At 41.4% G+C, this 18,516-nt stretch overlaps 1 protein-coding gene across 1 annotated transcript in view; it reads left to right on the top strand.

Moving 5' to 3' along the window:
- The first annotated feature begins 14,166 nt into the window (after window positions 1-14,166).
- The window catches only part of ARL15 (ADP ribosylation factor like GTPase 15), a 441,042-nt gene continuing 436,692 nt past the window's right edge, over window positions 14,167-18,516 (top strand). The window contains exon 1 of the mRNA XM_025389142.1: window positions 14,167-14,324. Within this exon, the coding sequence (XP_025244927.1) occupies window positions 14,277-14,324 (48 nt within the window). The 5' untranslated portion in view covers window positions 14,167-14,276. The remainder of the gene's footprint in view (window positions 14,325-18,516) is intronic.

Here is an 18,516-nt window from a genome sequence, read left to right as displayed (position 1 = left end):
TACTGAAGAGTTTGACATCTGAGATGTAATACTTTTTAAAGGGTGTAAACTGAATTCCCACTTAATATTAGTAAATAACATTCTGTACTAGTATGGACCAGGCAACATTTTTTCTTTTTCTTTTTGTTTCTTCTAAATATATCCTAAAAGTTGAGGACCGGTGAGGATTACTGGCATAAGACAAAGCTGATATTTTTCCTTGGTAATTCAAAGCATCACTTTCATCTGGATACTTCGTGTGTGGCGTGAAACTTTTAGTCTAGTCGTCTAGACATTATCAAAGTAATATGTTGAATGGAGAACAGTTATGAAAATAAGTGACTAGGAGTTTGAGATTCAAAGTATTTCTTCCAACACAGCTATTTTATATAATACTTTATCTGTTATTTTACTTACAAGTACCGAGAGCTCTACCTATTTGTATGATCCCTACAGATATTTCTGCTACCAAAGAGAAGTGCAGTGACTCTCCATTTATGTGCACTGCCATCTGTCACATAGCGACACAGTGTTGTGTCCACAAGGTAACATACAACTAAAGCTTGTACATTACATACCTACCATACAACCAGGCTGGAGGGCAGGCATGGTTTATAACAACGGAAGTGGGCAAATGAACCAAGCAGCCTGTTGAAACGTTTGAGAAATTTAATGATTGATCACTCACTTTAGCTGCAGCAGAGGTCTCCTATGGATGCATCTTATGGCTTCCATATAGGTAACACAAAATATAGAGCTTAGTGGCACACAAAGCCAGCTTACTATTCCTGACTTGCCCATCTTACCATTTATTTTGATTCTGAATTACGCTGCAAAAAAGAATCAACAAAGCCATCATCTCTCTATTGCTCTTTATTTTTCCCTTTTGCTTACTTTCCTTTATTTCATCAACATTTTGAAGATGATACTGTAACTCCAAAGTGGAGTAATTTTCCTGAGATCCTTAAAAGTCCATGGCGGAAGCAGGATTCTTCTACTTCTCCACACTAAGTCAAAAGCACTGTCTATAAAAACATAATTCCTCCAACAAGGCTTTCAGTACAGAGGATAGCCAGCACTTCAGTGTTCAGTATATTTGCTTTTGTTTTATTATTTTTTAAAAAATTATTTAATTAATTTATTTTTTTGAGTTGGAGTCTAGCTCTGTCACCCAGGCTGGAGTACAGTGGTGCAATCTTGGTTCACTGCAACCTCTGCCTCCCAGGTTCAAGCGATTCTCCTGCCTCAGCCTCCCAAGTAACTGGGATTACAAGTGAGCCACCATGCCCAGCTAATTTTGTATTTTTAGTAGAGATGGGGTTTCACCATGTTGGCCAGGCTGGTCTGGAACTCCTGACCTCAAGTGATCCACCCACCTCGGCCTCCCAGAGTGTTGGGCTTACAGGCATGAGCCACCTCACCCGGCCATATTTGTTTTTAATCCTTACAACCTTGAAGAAATTACCTATACTGTTGTTAATTTCCATTTTAAAGATGAGATAACTGAGTTTCAGGGGTTAAGTATCCTTCTCAAGGTCACACAGCTAATAAAGCACCTGGGATTGAAATCTAGATCTGTCTTCTGCCAAAGCTTGATCCTAACCATTGAGCTAACTGGATCAGAATTATATGAAATAGCTGTGCCACCACATGTGATTATGGTGTGGTAAGTTAGCCATTACTCTTTAGTCACATGCCTTGGTCCATTGCTTCTTTCAGTTCCTATTATGAAAACTAGCCAAACTTCTTAGTCTGTAACATTATGATGCCCTTTATAATGCCAGAATGATTTCTACCAATTCCAAATTGCTTCTGTTCTCTGAACTATTCCCCTGGAGGCAGCCTGAGAAGTAGAAAGATATGGTATAATATCTAGCATGCTGTTCTTCCTTGATGTCTTCCAGCAGGTCTAATAGTACCACGGGCACACCATCATTCAGCCATAACGTGTACCAGAACATACACATGCACAAAGGGAATAAAGAAGCCTCGGAGGAATAAGCACGTCCAGAACACGTCCATTGTCTGAGTGTTTATAAAGAGTGATTCACTGATGTACTTTGGCTGCAAGCATACAGTACTGTCTTCTCTAGCTCTCATTCGCCAGAGAATTCAACACCACTCAGGTACATGAAAAACCACAATTATGTTAGAGACTCCTGTTTGAAGAAAAGTTTCTCAAGGACAAAGCATTATAATGAATCAGTCTGTATGGCATGGCATTAAACACAAGATGCAGGCAAAGACTTCAAGGTCATGGCAAAGAGACAGGGAAAGCACTGGAAAAGCTTGGCTCTCATGAATGTGTTAGTATCTTTCATGAACTCATTAGTTAATTAATTATTAAGATACTTAATAGTTAATTCTTATGCATTTTTTTTCTTAATCCTCTTTTTCTTCTAAGAAGAGATAACGTCAGGTTTAAGCAATTGATATAAAAGTAAACTGTCTCTAGGCCAGGCCCGGTGGCTCATGCCTATAATTTCAGCACTTTGGGAAGCTGAGGCAGGAGGATCGCTTGAGGCCAAGAGTTCCAGACTAGCCTAGGCAACATAGCGAGATCCTGTATTAACAAAAAAGTTAAACATTACGTGGTTCCAGCTACTTATGAGGCTGATGTGGGAGGCCCAGGAGATCGAGGTTAAGTGAGCCATGATCACACCACTGCACTCCAGCCTGGGTGACAAAGTGAGACCCTGTGTCAAAAATAAATAAATAAATAAATAAGTAAGTAAAACTGCTTCTGGAGTATTAAACTTTAAAATAATTTATTTTGAAAGCAAAATTAAACCACAAGGATTTCCTCCTTTGTTTAATTATAGGCCTTGCAGACTAGTACTGAATGGAAAGGCACATTTGAAGGGAAGAGCAGAAAGGAGACCAGTAGTATGCCATGATCAATGCATTCAGGAAGGAACGTATTTACTGGTGTGGGTGCGCACAGACTCCCCCAGTCTCCTGCCAAAGAGAACCCTGAACTTAGAATCTCAGTGCTTTGCCTTTCGCTTCCAAAAATGCTTTCTTGCAGTATTGAGAATGAAGCCAATATACATAAAAGGAATTGTGGTAAGGTTCGAGAGAAAAGAAAAAAACAGAGTGATGTGTTCTGTATTGTCACAGAATAAACAGATCAATAAAACACAGGAGAGCTCAGAGGTAGAGTCATGTATGGAAGGCATTTTATGTAGGTTAAGGGTTGGCATCACCTCACTGGAGAAAAGAATGAATTGTTTAGCAGATGGTTTTGGAAACCTGGTTAAACAGATGGACATAATCTCAATTTAACCCCACATACAAAAGATAGACTAAAAATGGATCAAAGACCCAAACGTGAAAGGGAATGCTATAAAGTTTACTGAAGCTGTGGCCTCTTGTTGATTTTGTGGTAGGAAAGGACTTTTTAAACCTCAGCAGCATCAGCCATTAAGTTCAAAGTTGGTGAAGAGATTACATCAAATGCAAGGACTTTTGTTCAACCATGGACATCATGGACAATGTTGACAGGTAACAAAGTAGGAAAAGCACATCAGGCATATTGGGATGATTTCCTGTTAGAGGAAGGAAAAGGAAGTAGTTAAGAGGGATTAAAAGAAATAATTAAAGAGAGAGAGGAACCCTGTAGTGGACCCATAATGATAATACAGGGTACTGTGAGCTGAGGTGTCAGGTTCATTCAAGCCTTCGTACCTTGAGTACCATGATAATATGTTGGGAGAATCTCAGGCATTTGGTGAAAAAAAGCTTCTAAACAGCTAAGAAGTGAAGGACAAATAATTATATGGGTACTTTTACAAGTGCTATGGGTCATGCTTTGGACATTTAATATTCAAAATAAGTAGAAAATGGACTCCCTTTTCAAATACTTTATGCCACTGAATAAGGCTTCTTTAAATATGACACTTCAGGACAGTGGCTCATCCCCAGCCCCCACTGCCAATGTATGTTATGTAACAGGCACTGAAGTAGGCTCCAAAGGGGCACAATCCAATGAGACACTGTTTCCTTCCTTCAAGGAACTCCAACTAGTGGGAGAGAGAACGAAAACAGCAGCAGCAGCAGCCAACACTTACATAATGCTTACTATGTGCCCAGCACTATTCTAATGTACAACATTAACTATTAATCTCAATAATCCAGTAGGTTGATGATGTAGCTATTTGTTTCCTTACCTATAAAATGGGGTAAATAAGTTACAGAGATATTAAGTAGCATGCCTGAGGTCACAGAACTAGAAAGAGGGAAAGCCAAGAGTCAAGCCCAGGCAGACTGGCATCTGTGCTCTTAACCACTATACACAAAACAGTATGGTAAATGCCAACAGAAATATGCAGAAGACTGGCACTTCACTCACAAAAAGGAGGGCACTGCCCTCAAATTAAGAACAGTTAAGAAATGTTTCTATACAGTGTGCTCCATGATTTCAAACATTATTGTTTTAAATCTATAAGTTGGCGAGAATTCACATCTCTACAAACAGCCTTTCCATCCATGAACAGCATATCTCTGTATTTTTCTAGGTTTTTAACTTCTCTCAAAATCTTAAAGTTATAACAATTATTCTTAGGTGGTTTTAAAGTTTCTACTTTAAAAGTCATTAAGAAAACATATTTAAAAACACATTTCCTAACTTTGTTGCTATGTAACTAGAAATATAATTCATTTTATATTGATTTTTAAGAAGTAACAGATTTAATTTTAACTTTAATAATTGATTTGTGTTTTACATACACAACCACAATCTTCTGATGAATTGTCTCTTTCTTTCCATTCTTTATTGTTTATATTTCTTCTCTGGTTATGCTGTCTGGGTTCTCCAGTATAACGTAGAATAGAAGCTGTGATAGCTGACACCCTTGTCTTGTTTCTGACCTTAAAGCACATTTAAAGTTTCACAACTGAATATGTTTGCTTTAAGTGTTTTTGTAGGTATCCTTCATCAATTTGAATAAATTCCCTTTTACTCTTAGATTGCCAACCATAAATGGTGTTATGAACTGAATTATGTCTCCCCCAAATTTATATGTTGAAGCCCTAACATCCAGTACCTTAGAATGTGGCCAAATTTGGAGATAGATCCTTTAAAGAGGTAGTTAAAATGAGGCTGTTAGAGTAGGCCCTAATCCAATATGGCTAGTGTCCTAAGAAGAGGCAATTTGGACATACAGAGAGACACCAGGGGTACATGACTACAGAGAAAAGACACAGCAAGGAGGCGCCCATCTGCAAGCCAAGGGGAGAGAGGCTTCAGGAGAAACCAAACCTGCTGAAACCTTGATCGCGGACTTCTAGCCTCCAGAACTGTGAGAAAATAAACGTCTGTTGTTTGAACTACCCAGTGGATGGTATTTTGTTACGGCAGCTCTAAGAAACAAATACCAATGGATATTTCATTTCTAATGGTTTCTTTTTTGTATATGTTGAGGTAATTCTGATTTTTCTTCCTTAATCTGAAAATGTGGAGAGTTAGCTGATTTTCTAATGTTAAGAACATCTGGCATTCCTAGGATAAGCCTGGCTTAGTCACAATGTGGTTTTTTTTTTTTTTTTCTACTTTTCTTGGATGTTTTGCAATATTTTTCTATCTGTGTTTGTGAGTGAGACTGAGATATAATTGTTGATGTCCTTGATCAGGTATCAAGATTAGTCTAGTTGTTTGAGATTACCTGGCAAGCACTCCCTCCTTCTCTACCCTGGAATAGTTTCAAGTTGGAACATTTTGTTTAGGGAATGTTTGGTAGAACTTGATGATAAACTTGTCTGGCACAGTGCTTCCACATGATGGCTTTTAAATAGTTGTATATTTAATGGTAATGGAACTTTTATTTTTTTCATTTATTGTTCTGAGCACTTGTGTGTCTTTTCACTCTAGAAATGCATGGTCTTCAGTTCTGGAATGTTTACTAGAATTTTTGGTAGCTTCCTCCCATCAATGCCTTTGTTTTTGTTTGCTTTTCTTAAAACATCTAATTGGGTATCAAACCTTCCAATTGATATTTTAATTTTCTTTGCTTCCCTGTTCCATATTTTTGGGAGAGCGATTTCCTTAGCTTTCTTCCAACTTTACGAAATTTCTCTTTGCCTTTAAGTTTTATCCGGTGTTCTCGAGTTCAAGCCCTCTCCAGTTTAACCTCGGGAGTAAATTTTCACTCTGGTCTGCATTGGGGCGGTGACCTGGGTTCATGGAGAGAGGCAGATCAGTGGCTCAACTACTCCTTTTAAAGGTTCACAAGCTGTTTTGTGTTTTCAGTCTTTCCCTGCTCAGAGAACCAGGTGGTGCTTATTGCTGAACTGATGAGAGTTCTGCAGCAGGAATCAGCTTGTTTCTGGCTGGCTTCCCCTGCCTCTTGAACTTAGCCTTCAGCTTTCTCTGTTCTGCTGCATCAGTTGCTACTTCTCTACCCACTTTCTGTTTTCCTAAGTGGTTGACCCCTTATATGCTGGTGTCTCTTCTTTAATTCTCTGTCTTGGTAGGTCTCTTTTTATTCCTTTACTGGCCTGTCGGGGTGAGGGTGGGGGAGATAAGCAAGTATATTTAATATGTCATGTTTAAGTGGAAGACCTCCATTCATATTTTTACTGCACACCTTCATTGTTCAATACAGTATCCACTACCTGCATTTCTAGTTCTCAATAGCTATGTGTAGCTAATGGCTACCATACTGGGCAGTACAAGCATAGATCATTTCCATCATTACAGAAAGTTCTATTGGACTGTATCACTTAGCACAACCCAGAGATGCCATCCACGACTATCTGTCTAGAGCATGCTTCCCTGCTACTCACCAGCACATCTCTTTAATTCCGTATAGCACTTATCACTAGTTGGTATCTTTCCTGTCTCCAATCAATAGAGACTTAGCTTTATGTGAACAGGGATAATATTTCTCTAGCATCCCCAATATATAGTAGGTGTTAAATAGGTATGTAGAGTGAATGAATCCATATTAGCCTGTACAGAGTACCTACATGCCTGTCTTTCTCAATTTAAACAACATAGATTCAGAATCACAATCCTGGATGAGATAGGAAGCATTATTATCTAGATGGTACATGATAGCCACTTTTCTCATTGGCCTTATTTTATAGTTTCTTGTTTCTGAGTTTCTCATTTCCTTGCAAGCTGCTTTGAATCAAGTGCCAGCTTGGATTAAGGCTTCCTTATATGTAAGCCTTAAAAGAAGAGATCAAAATTATAAATCAGGAACATTCAAGACATTTCCAACTGTCAGTGGAATACCTACAAGAAAGCAATTTGAACAGTTTCTATATTATCCCAATGGCTGATGATCTCATAAGAAGCAGGCAAGAGGCCGGGTGCGGTGGCTCACGCCTGTAATCCCAGCACTTTGGGAGGCCGAGGTGGGCGGATCGCGAGGTCAGGAGATGGAGACCATCCCGGCTAACACGGTGAAACCCCATCTCTACTAAAAATACAAAAACTTAGCCAGGCACGGTGGCAGGAGTCTGTAGTCCCAGCTACTTGGGAGGCTGAGGCAGGAGAATGGTTTGAACCCGGGAGGCAGAGCTTGCAGTGAGCCGAGATCGCGCCACGGCACTCCAACCTGGGTGACAGAACGAGACTGTCTCAAAGAAAAAAAAAAAAGAAGCAGGCAAGAAAGCAAGTGCCCAAACACTTTTTTGGGATTTGCTTCCCTCTGTAGTTGGCACATCTTTATGCTTGTCTTAGGGACCAGAATGAGGGAGCAATTACACTGGATGGAGCTACAAATCAACTTCCACCAACACCACATGGTGAGTTGGGAGGCAATAATCTGCAGAGAAGCTCCTAGGTGAACCCTGACTTGCACCAGTTATACTTCCCCAAATTAAACCGTCTATACCTCCTATACCTTGAGCTGAAACACTCATCTTAAGTAAATAATGCCTTGTCCCTAATTTGTGACTATTGATTTTTATATGCTTTTTCCCATCTGGAAAGTTCCCCTCACAAATCCTCCAAGAGAAATTTTTTCTTTCTTGGAGAGTTCTATTAGAATTCCAGAAACTTTGGCAAACCCTCACTGAGTTTTCATCCCTTAAACACTTTAGTAACTCCTCTGGCACCAGGTTGACTGTGTGCACATTTGTATCGGGAAGGCCTTTGTCTATTCGCCTTTCTTTGTCCTGTTATTTCTAATAATTGGAAGTTTCTCCATGGTAGACTCTAGGCCTGCTTTACTTTCTTGTCACATTGATCCCAAGATCTTGTCACTTCCACAGTAGTATAGGTAAAAAATAGATATTCCAGGGTTATGGAAGGAAAATCCTTAACTCTTGTTACTTAATGTGTGATCTTGGGAAGGTTATTTTATCTGTGATTTTTTGCTGTGAGATTTCAACATGGTGATCATGAGGCCTAATGGATTTGTTGATTTTTCTCCCTCACTTGGAGCTGACCGTGTCAGGAAGTATTAACAAGTATGCTCAGGCAGTGACACATTGACACAATGAGGTTGGCTGTAAATAGTGAGGTCTATGCTCTAAGCAACCAATCAATCTTTAATGGTGCCAGGGCTACATGCAAGGTGTCAAGCCAGGCTGTCGAGGGAGATTCAGACACACGTGTGTGGCAGAAAAGGAGATTCACCATTCAAGAGAGGGAGATTCAGACACATGTGTGTGGCAGAAAAGGAGATTCACCATTCAAGAAAGGACCTGCTGCCCAATTGCAATGAGTGTGATTCACTAATGGCCTCTATCTATCTATTAACTCTTTTAGCCCTTCTAACACCTTTATTTTAGTCCCATAAGGCTCATAACTGGCTTGCAGAATAGGATATTAATACAATCAGCAATGTGGAAATGTATCTACAAGATTAAATGAACTCGCTGGGGTTGGTATTGAGAGGGATTTACATAGCTTCTTGATACTTGGTGCTTGAATGGTGGTTGCTTGTGAGGTCTAGTTACATTTCCCTTGTATGATTATTTACCATTTTCAGTGGATGTCTTATCTTGCTTTAAAACCCCAAGACCCAGCAAAGCCTTTTTGGAAAAGTTGAGTGATCCTTAATCATGGTAGTGATTAGTTGAACTCTATCCCCTGGCTGAGTAAACAGGAGCCTGGAAGGAACAGGTGACCTGCCCAAGTTCATCTAATTAAGTAGTGACAAATCTTCATCATGACTGCCAGAACTGATCTTTGAAAAATAGACATATAAGGCCTTAAGATCTACTTGCATGAGAGAAAACAAGTTTAAACTGACATGGAGATATTTTAGGTTAAAAACTTCAAAGTTAGCCATTTCACTGAGGGTTTTCCTCTAGTTTGAGTTGCAAGTAGGTCACCATGCTAACAGAAGAAAACCCTATTCTAATTCCAACCTCTGACCTCACTCAATAATCATTGGCTTGATTCCATTTATGAATCAAGCTCTGTTAGCAGCTTCATGTGGGGACACCCTGTTCTGATGAAGATCATCTTCTGGGACACAGTGATACTTCGTTTAAGTTTAGGAAGCAGAGAAGAGGACTGGGGTAAATCAGAGATGGGTGTCAAGACATCCACTGGAGAGAAAGGGAAAAAGGACTCAGGAGAAAATTTTAAAGTCACAGGAGTTTTTGGATATGGTAAGTGATAAAAAGTGCCTGATGACCTCTGCAGATCTGACCACTTTTTCTGAAAAAGAAGTGTCCATGATTTAAGAGTCATTATAATGAAAGATAACATCTTTCAGCTATTAAGGAATAATATTAAGGCAAAGATGAGACAAGATAATCATTCCCTACTTTGGCGTTGTGGGGTAGAAGGAAGAAGACTATATAAACTAGGTCAAAACTGAGTATTAAAAGTGCTCGGCTGCCTGTAATCCCAGCACTTTGGGAGGCTGAGGCAGGCAGATCACGAAGTCAGGATACGGAGACCATCCTGGCTAACATGGTGAAAACCCATCTCTACTAAAAATACAAAAAATTAGCCCGGCACAGTGGCGGGTGCCTGTAGTCCCAGCTACTCGGGAGGCTGAGGCAGCAGAATGGCGTGAACCCAAGAGGCGGAGCTTGCAGTGAGCCGAGATCGCACCACTGCACTCCAGCCGGGGCGACAGAGCAAGACTCCGTCTCAGAAAAGAAACAAGAAAAAAGAAAAAAGAAAAAAAAGCGCTCAGCTGGGCGTGGTAGCTCACGCCTGTAATCCCAGCAGTTTGGGAGGCTGAGGTGGGCAGATCACGAGGTCAGGAGATCAAGACCATCCTGGCCAACATGGAGAAACCCCATCTCTACTAAAAAATATATATAAAATTAGCTGGGTGTGGTCATGCGTGCCTGTAGTCCCAGCTACTTGGGAGGCTGAGGCAGGGGAATCACTTGAACCCGGAAGGCAGAAGTTGCAGTGAGCCAAGATTGTGCCACTGCACTCCAGCCTGGCAACAGAGCGAGACTCCGTCTCAAAAAATAAAAATAAAAAAATAAATTAAAAAAAAATAAGTGCTCATACTCTTTGTACTAGTAAGTCTATTACTAGAAATTATTCTTAGGATAGTAAGATGTGGACAGTTTTACAAGCAAACGTTCACTGTAATATTTATAATAGTAGTAACTAATAAAGGATTTGTTAACACAGTAGTACATTTTTACAATAGTTTTATGTATCCTTTAAACATTTATGAAAAGTTTCAGTGAGATAGCGTATGCATGATACAAAATTAGTGAAGGCAGTATTCTCCTTGGAAACAACAAAAGAATAGCTGGAAATAACAACTAATATGTTGAATTTTCTGGAAAGTTGGGGACCAAGTTGCAAAAATGCATTTCTGTTTTCATTTCTTGCAAGTGACAGTTTAACAAAAAAATTTCATCCAAATTTGGCTAGCCAGCAGCCTTTATGGAATTTTAGAGTATGGACTGTCAAAATAATTTCTCTTTGCTTTTGACAAGCAACAGTGATGGCCTCTGTATTAGTCTGTTTTCATGCTGTTGATAAAGACATGCTTGAGACTGGGCAACTTAGAAAAGAAAGAGGTTTAACGGACTTACAGTTCCACACGACTGGGGATGCCTCACGATCATGGCAGAAGGTGAAGCAGGAGCAGAGACATGTCTTACATGGCGACAGGCAAGACAGAATGAGAGCTCGTGCTGGGAAATTCCTCCTTATAAAACCATCAGATCTCATGAGACTTACCAGTATTATAAGCACAGCACAGGAAAGACTCGCCCCCATGACGCAACTTCCTCCCACTGGGTCCCTCCCACAATACGTGGGAATTCAAGATGAGATTTGGGTGGGGTCACAGTCGAACCATATCAGCCTCTTTCCTCAAAACCTATGCAGTAATGCAATTGCCTCATGAGTTTACATGTTTCTTATGCATCTGGAAGAGGGTCATTCTTTTTACTGACAGCAAGGGCAGAACTAGGTTAATGAGCTCATGTCTTGTTCTGGATGGCGGTCTTATTTGGCATACAGTATGGTAGGTTGATTAAATGCATTCTAACTTCTCTACACTCTTTTGAAAAGCAGGTATTGAGGCGATTGCTTCTGTTGCTACCAACCCTATCAGCTATGACTGCAGCTTCATGTAGTGGGTAGTGTATTATCTGTTCATACCAATTCAGTCAAGTTAGCCTCTTTCCTCTGTAGGGGCAGACTCATTGACATCTCAGAAAACATATAATTGGAAAAATGTGCTCCGTATGGAGTTCAAAATCTACAGGTTGTTGTTGTTGCTGTTATTCTATAAGGACTCTTTCCTAAAATGCAATATGTGATTTTTTAATACATTACATTGACTACAAGGTTTTCATTGATGCCAGTCATAATGAATGTGCAAATTGTGTGAAATAAAGTGAATATTATGGTGCAGTCTTTGGAACTTTTCCTTGAACATATTCTTTCATCTCCCTGCTTTGGCTCCATATACTAATTCTTAGAGGCAGCAAGAACCACATTGACCCTAATGACCTGTTCAGGACTATCTTTCCCTTAACTTTTAAAGGAAAGGCTTAACTTTTAAAGCTTAACTTTTAAAGGAAAGGCAGAAGTCACCTGCTCCTGAGTGGCTATCCTCCTCCGCAGGGAGACTGACAGGCCTCTCAAAAGCCTGACTCGGCTGTAGCCAACACACCATTTATCACTAAGACAATGGACCAAAAGGTGTCTCTTTGCTAACTCAAGCCCTTTATCTTAAAGTGTCCTTATTCACCAGGAAAAGCAAAACAAAGCAAAACAAACAAAAAATGTTCCATGACTATTTCTGCTCATTGAGAGGTTTTGTTTTCCAAATTAGTTTCAAACAAATTGTGCTGAAGAGTATAGGTTGATGGACGTCCATCTCCTCCAAAATCTAGGTGAAAATCTCTTCTAAACTTACATGTGTTTGAATTAAGAGAATGCCAGGGAAAATCAAAATTGGAACTAATTGCACTTCGGGAGACCGAGGCGGGCGGATTGCTTGAGTCCAGGAGTTAGAAACAGGCCTGGGCAACATAGTGAGACCTCGTCTCTACCCCCAAAATACAACAAATTAGACCAGCGTAGTGGTGGACACCTGTGGTCCCAGCGACTCTGCAGGCTGAGGTGGGAGGATGCTTGAGCCGGGGAGGCGGAGGTTGCAGTGAGCCGAGATCGCACCACTGCACTCCAGCCTGGGCAACAGAGAGAGTCCCTGTCTCAAAAAAACAAAAACAACCTCCCCAACCCTTCCCGCCCCCTGCCCCCCGCCCAAACACTCACAACTCTCTGGTGGTAGGAATTCTCGTTTTGCAGCTGAGCAAACAGGTTAGGAAATTAGACAGCATACGTAAAATCACTTGGCTCACCAACCTACAGCTCCCTCTAGGGGGCTGCTTCGCCCTTATTGGTTATATACACATTTAGGGTTAATGTCACGGTTATCTAACAGAACTGTTTTGGTAGTCTCAGGTAAACTTACGGTACGGAAATTTGTTTCTTGAGGATACAAAAAAAGAAGTGTCAAGTTAGGGGGAAAGTAAAAATTCAACTCCTAAAACATGTGTACAGTCAGGCAGTCACTTCATAAAGAGTTCAGTTGATGAAGTTTCACTCTTGAAATTTCACTGTATATATGCAAGCCCTAACTATTAATACAGGTGAGAGCATCCACCTTATCTTCCATTCTCCCTAAGCCCTGAGGGTGGGAATGGGGGGGCACTCCAATCACCTGAGCCTGAGTACATAGCTGTGTCTGGCATGGTCTAGTTACTTATAGCCTCAAAAAAAAAAAAAAAAAAAGAAGAAAAGAAAAGAAAAAAAAGCCAGTTTCTTGTCCGATTCAGGCTTTCCCTGCCTAACCCAAGTCCCAAATGCATCTTACAGATGTTTTTACCTCTTGAAATAATATCGGGTCACAAATATTGTTACTTGTGTGTTTTTTTTTTTTTGCAGAGATTCTATTGCTCATTTGACTCGGGGGCGTTGGATTTGTGCTGAGTGTAATTTCACTCCAAGCATGCAAACTGATCACTTCTTCCCGTGTGTTTGGGGAGTACAAGTGACTACTGCGAGTCCTCACATGTTTTTCTTTTCCTTTTCACGTGGAGGAAAGCGAATTCTCCTAGGACTGTTTGGCATTCTACGCAGGGGTTCGAAGATGGGTTCCTCAGTCAACTCTGGCTGCGCGGGGGGGGCCTGTGTATACTCAGGGACACCAGGCTGGAATCGTCCGCCTTAGTTTCAAATGATAAAAGTGCGGAGGGTCTTTCTGTCCCTAAGTCGCGTACAGGACTGCCTGTTTACGGGGTACACTTCCACACACTTGTTTCCCGGTGGTGCCGTCTCGTGGCGGCAAAGACTTTAGGAAGGCTCTCGGGGGAGAGAGATGATCAGTGGCGACCACGCCTCCCACGTTACAGCGCTCGCTTCCTACCGCGGGTAGGCGGGGACACCAAGGCTCTCCAGCCCGGGAACACGGAGTTCGGCTTCGCTGTACCCAACTGGGAAGCTGTAGAAACACAAAACTCGGGCGGCGACAGCACCAGTCGCTTTTCCGCTCTCTTGGCTCTTTCTTCCGCTTGCACCACCCCCACCCCAGCCACACCGCCCCAACCCCGGCTCCTCCGCTCACCGCACACAAACCCACACCCCCCACCGCTCCCGCGTTTCTCTCTCACCACCGACTGGGGCCTGCCTTTTATAGGCGCCGCAGCCAATGAGCGCGCCTCTTTCCTTCTGCCCTCCCGCCTGGCCAATCGCCGCGCCCCTTGTGTAATCTCCGGTTAGTCGGCTGCTTTCGGCTATTTTCGCTGTTGCTGGCTTTTTCAGGAGCTGCTCGCTCGCAGCCAGAGACGCTGCTTTTTTTTCCGGGTTCGGAGCCGTTCCGGATGCTTCAGGCTGCCGGATGTCTGATCTCCGGATAACTGAGGCGTTTCTGTACATGGATTATCTGGTAGGTGCATGGCAGGGGTGGCATGTCGCCTCTCGGATCTCGGCGTGCCCGATGGCCCCCTGCCTTGAGGAGCAGCCTTTTTGCTTTCTTTCTTTGGGATAGGATGCCTCTGGGGTTCTTTCTCCCGCAGCCGGCTCGGAAGCCGTGCCCTGGACTCGGAGGGGCAGCCTCCAGGGCGGCGGGTGGTGGAGCTGACAGGTAAAGGTGCGGCCTGGGCCAGCACGGCTGCGGGGCGAGGGTCGCGCTGGGGCTGCTTGAGAGATGGGGCGGCCGCGGCGGCGCGTCCCCTGCCCGCGATCGGTTTCCTGGCTTCCCTCTGCGCTCTCCGCAGAGGACTTTCTTTCCGGGGGAGCGGGAGTTTTCCGCTCTCCCTGGAGCAGAACTCCAGGTGCTATTAAAGAGCCATAACCAGAATGGCTCACTAAGTGCCCAGCAGCCCTAGTCATTTGATTGTTATTAAATCTCTAAAGCTATGACCTCGGTCGTGGCGGGGTTTTAAAAGCACATTACCATAAAGCAGACGGGTCTAAACTACCTCGCAGGCTGGTCCGAACAGGACTGAGTAGGGACAGGTATTGCCCCACCATTCCGGTCTTGGGTGCGTGCAGCTGTTCCACTGTGCACGGATTGGAACCCGGCTGTTTAGGCCAGGCTTGTGCTGAGAAGTTTAGGTGGGAAAAGTGTCAGCACAGTGCTGGGACCGAACATCATTTTACAAATGGACTTCTGTGTGTGTCTTAGTGGAATTATGCGAGCGGAAATTATGTTTCCCCAGAGCTGCTTGTTTGCGTTTAAGGGGATCCTCATTTACAGGGACTGTGTTCGATCCTATATGATTACTTTGTTTACCATGTTGGGCAGAACCGCTATTGCCATGCAGAGTTGAAGTAGACGGTTAGAAACATTGACCCTCCTGTCATCTTGTTGAGCACATGCACTCGGTTTTCGACTGCAGAGTCTCTGCCTGGCAGAGATTTGCCAGTGCCTTCTAGGAATTACACTTAAGGCTGTACAGAGAAAGTCTGTGCATGCTTTGATGGCCAAGAAACACCAGACCGGCTTTGTACTGTCATCTGTGTATTGGGCTTATTTTAGTGTCCATAAAGAAAATGTTTCTCCTAATGCTTCAGAGCTTGATGGTCTTGGTGGGAAAGGATGGTGATTGCAGTTAATGCATGGCCTTGTGAATGGAGCTGAATCTAAAATTCTGAGTTCAAGTTCTGTTTTGTTGTTCATTTGTTGATGGCAGTAACTTCCTTTATCTTTGTGATAAAGGGATATTATTCACTCAGTACTGTAGCTGGTTAAGGGGGTTGTCTGATTATGAACACTCTTCACAATACAAGGTGCCCTGTAAGTTAAGAGAGCTGCCAAAGTGTCCAGAAGATTGTTTTCTAAGTTAAATAACAGATTTAATTTGTAATTTATCTTATATATTACAATACATGGTTTTTGTCTTGCAGTCTGCGTAAATTAAAGCCAAAGTTTGTTGGGATAATAACCAAGTAGGAAAGGGTGACATTCTGTACTACTAAAAGCTAATTTTGAATACTTAAATAGTTCTTAAAAAAGAAAATCAGGTGGTTCTGACATTTTATTATTTTCTTTATTTACTGGATGTGTTTTAAATTTATAAATTGCATCACAAAGCCGTCTTTGAGGTGTCAAACCTATCAAAATGATTAGTGAAAACAAAATTGATAACTCTGGTTAATTACTCAGGCTAACCTCTAGATAGACATAGTCTTAAGGTGAGTGGATGGAATGTTTGTGGCCTCAAGGTTACCTTAAAAGCAGATTAATTTCTTTGCCAATTTACTAACAGCTTTGTGTCAAATCAACAGGTCACAACTTTGACTTGGCTTTTTTATTTTCCCTGGGCTCAAGGTTACCCTAAAAGCAGATTCATTTCTTTGCCAATTTACTAACAGCTTTATGTCAAAATCAGCAGGCCCCAAATTTGACTTGGCTTTTTAGAAAGTTTTACCTGCCATACATCTTAGTTTTACTTTTATATTTAAAAAAAATCATTATTTTGCCACTTTATCCGTCTAAAATTCACAAGTGCAGTGACCAACCCCATAAAAGCCACTGGCTACTCTTTGGAGGTGAGAAAAGAAATCTGAAAGGAAACAGTTTAGTTTTTGTGAGTGTGCTAAGTGTCCCCTGTGAAAAGATTTAAGAAAATTCTTTAGCATTAAACTGGATGGAAACAAACAGAAAAACCATCTCAAAACAAAAAATTAGCCCTCCCGAGATGGCCTTTTTGTGTTCACTTTTGCTTATCGACTTTGAGAGAAAATGATGTGCCACACATTATTCTTCTCTTCCTGTCTTTCGGATTGATTTGCTTGCTTATGCATACTCTGTGTGGTGTTTATTAAAAGCCTTATTTCTGAGGAATAATAATTTATTTGCATCTGGTATCTTATTAAAAAAAATTCCTGAGTTCTTTTACTTACCTTGCAGGAAAAAAAAAAAAAAATGCATCTTTCTTTCCAAGTTTGACTCCAGACTTTGCTGAATGGATTAGAGTAAGTTCCCTTTCCATGCACTTGACAAGAATAATGGTTTTTTAAGCAGTATTTGACTGTCTTGTGTTGTTCCTGTTGGAAACTGGAAGAGAGAGCTCTATGTGTGTATGTGTTGTTCATTGTTCTTTGGGCTGGATGTCATCACTTAACCTTTTTATTTGGAGGAGAGTGGAAAGGAAGAGGGGAGAGAAAGGTGGAGGTGCTATTTTTTTTTTTTTAACAGGATTAATCTTTTTAATAGGATTGAGTTATTAAAACAGATGAAGAAGCTCTACTGATCTTCGAGGTCGCTGTTCATTTCTTAAAACAAATGTTCTCAGAAGTGACAGTCAAGGTGAGGGACAGGGTTAATACTTTAATATTTAAGACAGGGTTTTATTGATTTCAGTCCAGGGAAAGAATAGAAATTTGCTAATCCTTATCAATTAGATATATCACCTGGTGCGGTGCCTGACTTGGTTGTTGGCATGTATTAATAGTTAGGGCCCAATATTTTATTTGTTGAATCAGATGCATATGAAATGGAAAGGGAAATTCTGCTTTTTTCCACCAGTTTTTAAACAGAGACAAGATAAAATCTGTTTGGATTAGGTGTTTTGTTCTGGGGAATGCAGGATGTATCCTTTACTCTTAACTTGAAGATGATCAAGATATAATCCGTTTAGCTGGGGTGACAATTTAAACATAAAAATCTGTTTTCCGGTTGATGAGTGATTCTTCCTTGAAGGGCACACAACTTTTCCCCTTTCATGATGGGGTTTAAAGGCCTTGTTTACATCTGCCAGGTTTTTTGGGTAAACATTTAGCTGCTGTCCCAACAGGCAGTATCAGCATCTTACTCTTTCTTCTCATAGGTATAACTAGTAACACAATGTGCAAAGGTTTTTGAATAAGGTAGGAGAAAATAGTCAGGTTAAAATGAAAGAGCAAAACACATTTCTCGAGTTTTCCTGGGAGGTTGGACAAGATCAACTTCTAGATTCCATTCAGTTCAGAATTTTCTGTCTTGACTCATGTGATGGTTGATGTGGAATTAACCTTTTTTCCCTTTGTACCATCAAAACAACAGTGGTAGAATTGGTTGTACTCTGTGTAATACCTGTGATGATTAAATGAGATAGTGGAGGGAAAGCCATTTGTAAACAGTACGTTGTTTTTCAAATATAAAATGTTAATAATTGTGTGACTGGGCAAGGTGGCTCATGCCTGTAATCCCAGCACTTTGCGGGGGCGAGACAGGTGGATCACTTGAGGTCAGGAGTTCAAGATCAGCCTGGCTGACATGGAGAAACCTCATCTCTACTTAAAATACAAAAATTAGCTGGGCGTGGTGGCACACGCCTGTAATCACAGCAACTTGGGAGGCTGAGGCAGGAGAATTGCTTGAACCCGGGAGGCAGAGGTTGCAGTGAGCCGAGATCACACCACTGCACTCCAACCTGGGCGACAGAGTGAGATTTGGTCTCAAGACATACAAAAAAAGACATTAATGTATTGTGATTATGTTGCTGATGTTACTTTTATACGTCCTGTAGAATGACTGTTACTGCTTAGTGGTTGACATACCTTTTAAACTAGTCTTAATTTATGGAAATACTGGGAGTTGTAAGCAACAGTCAGGAAGTCACAAGACTCTTTTAAGATTCTTTTAAAAGCTA

This window comes from Theropithecus gelada, chromosome 6, assembly GCF_003255815.1.
Source record: "Theropithecus gelada isolate Dixy chromosome 6, Tgel_1.0, whole genome shotgun sequence".
NCBI classification, from domain to species: domain Eukaryota; kingdom Metazoa; phylum Chordata; class Mammalia; order Primates; family Cercopithecidae; genus Theropithecus; species Theropithecus gelada.
The sequence above is the reverse complement of the archived record's forward strand: the minus strand, read 5'-3'. Positions and strand labels throughout refer to the sequence as shown.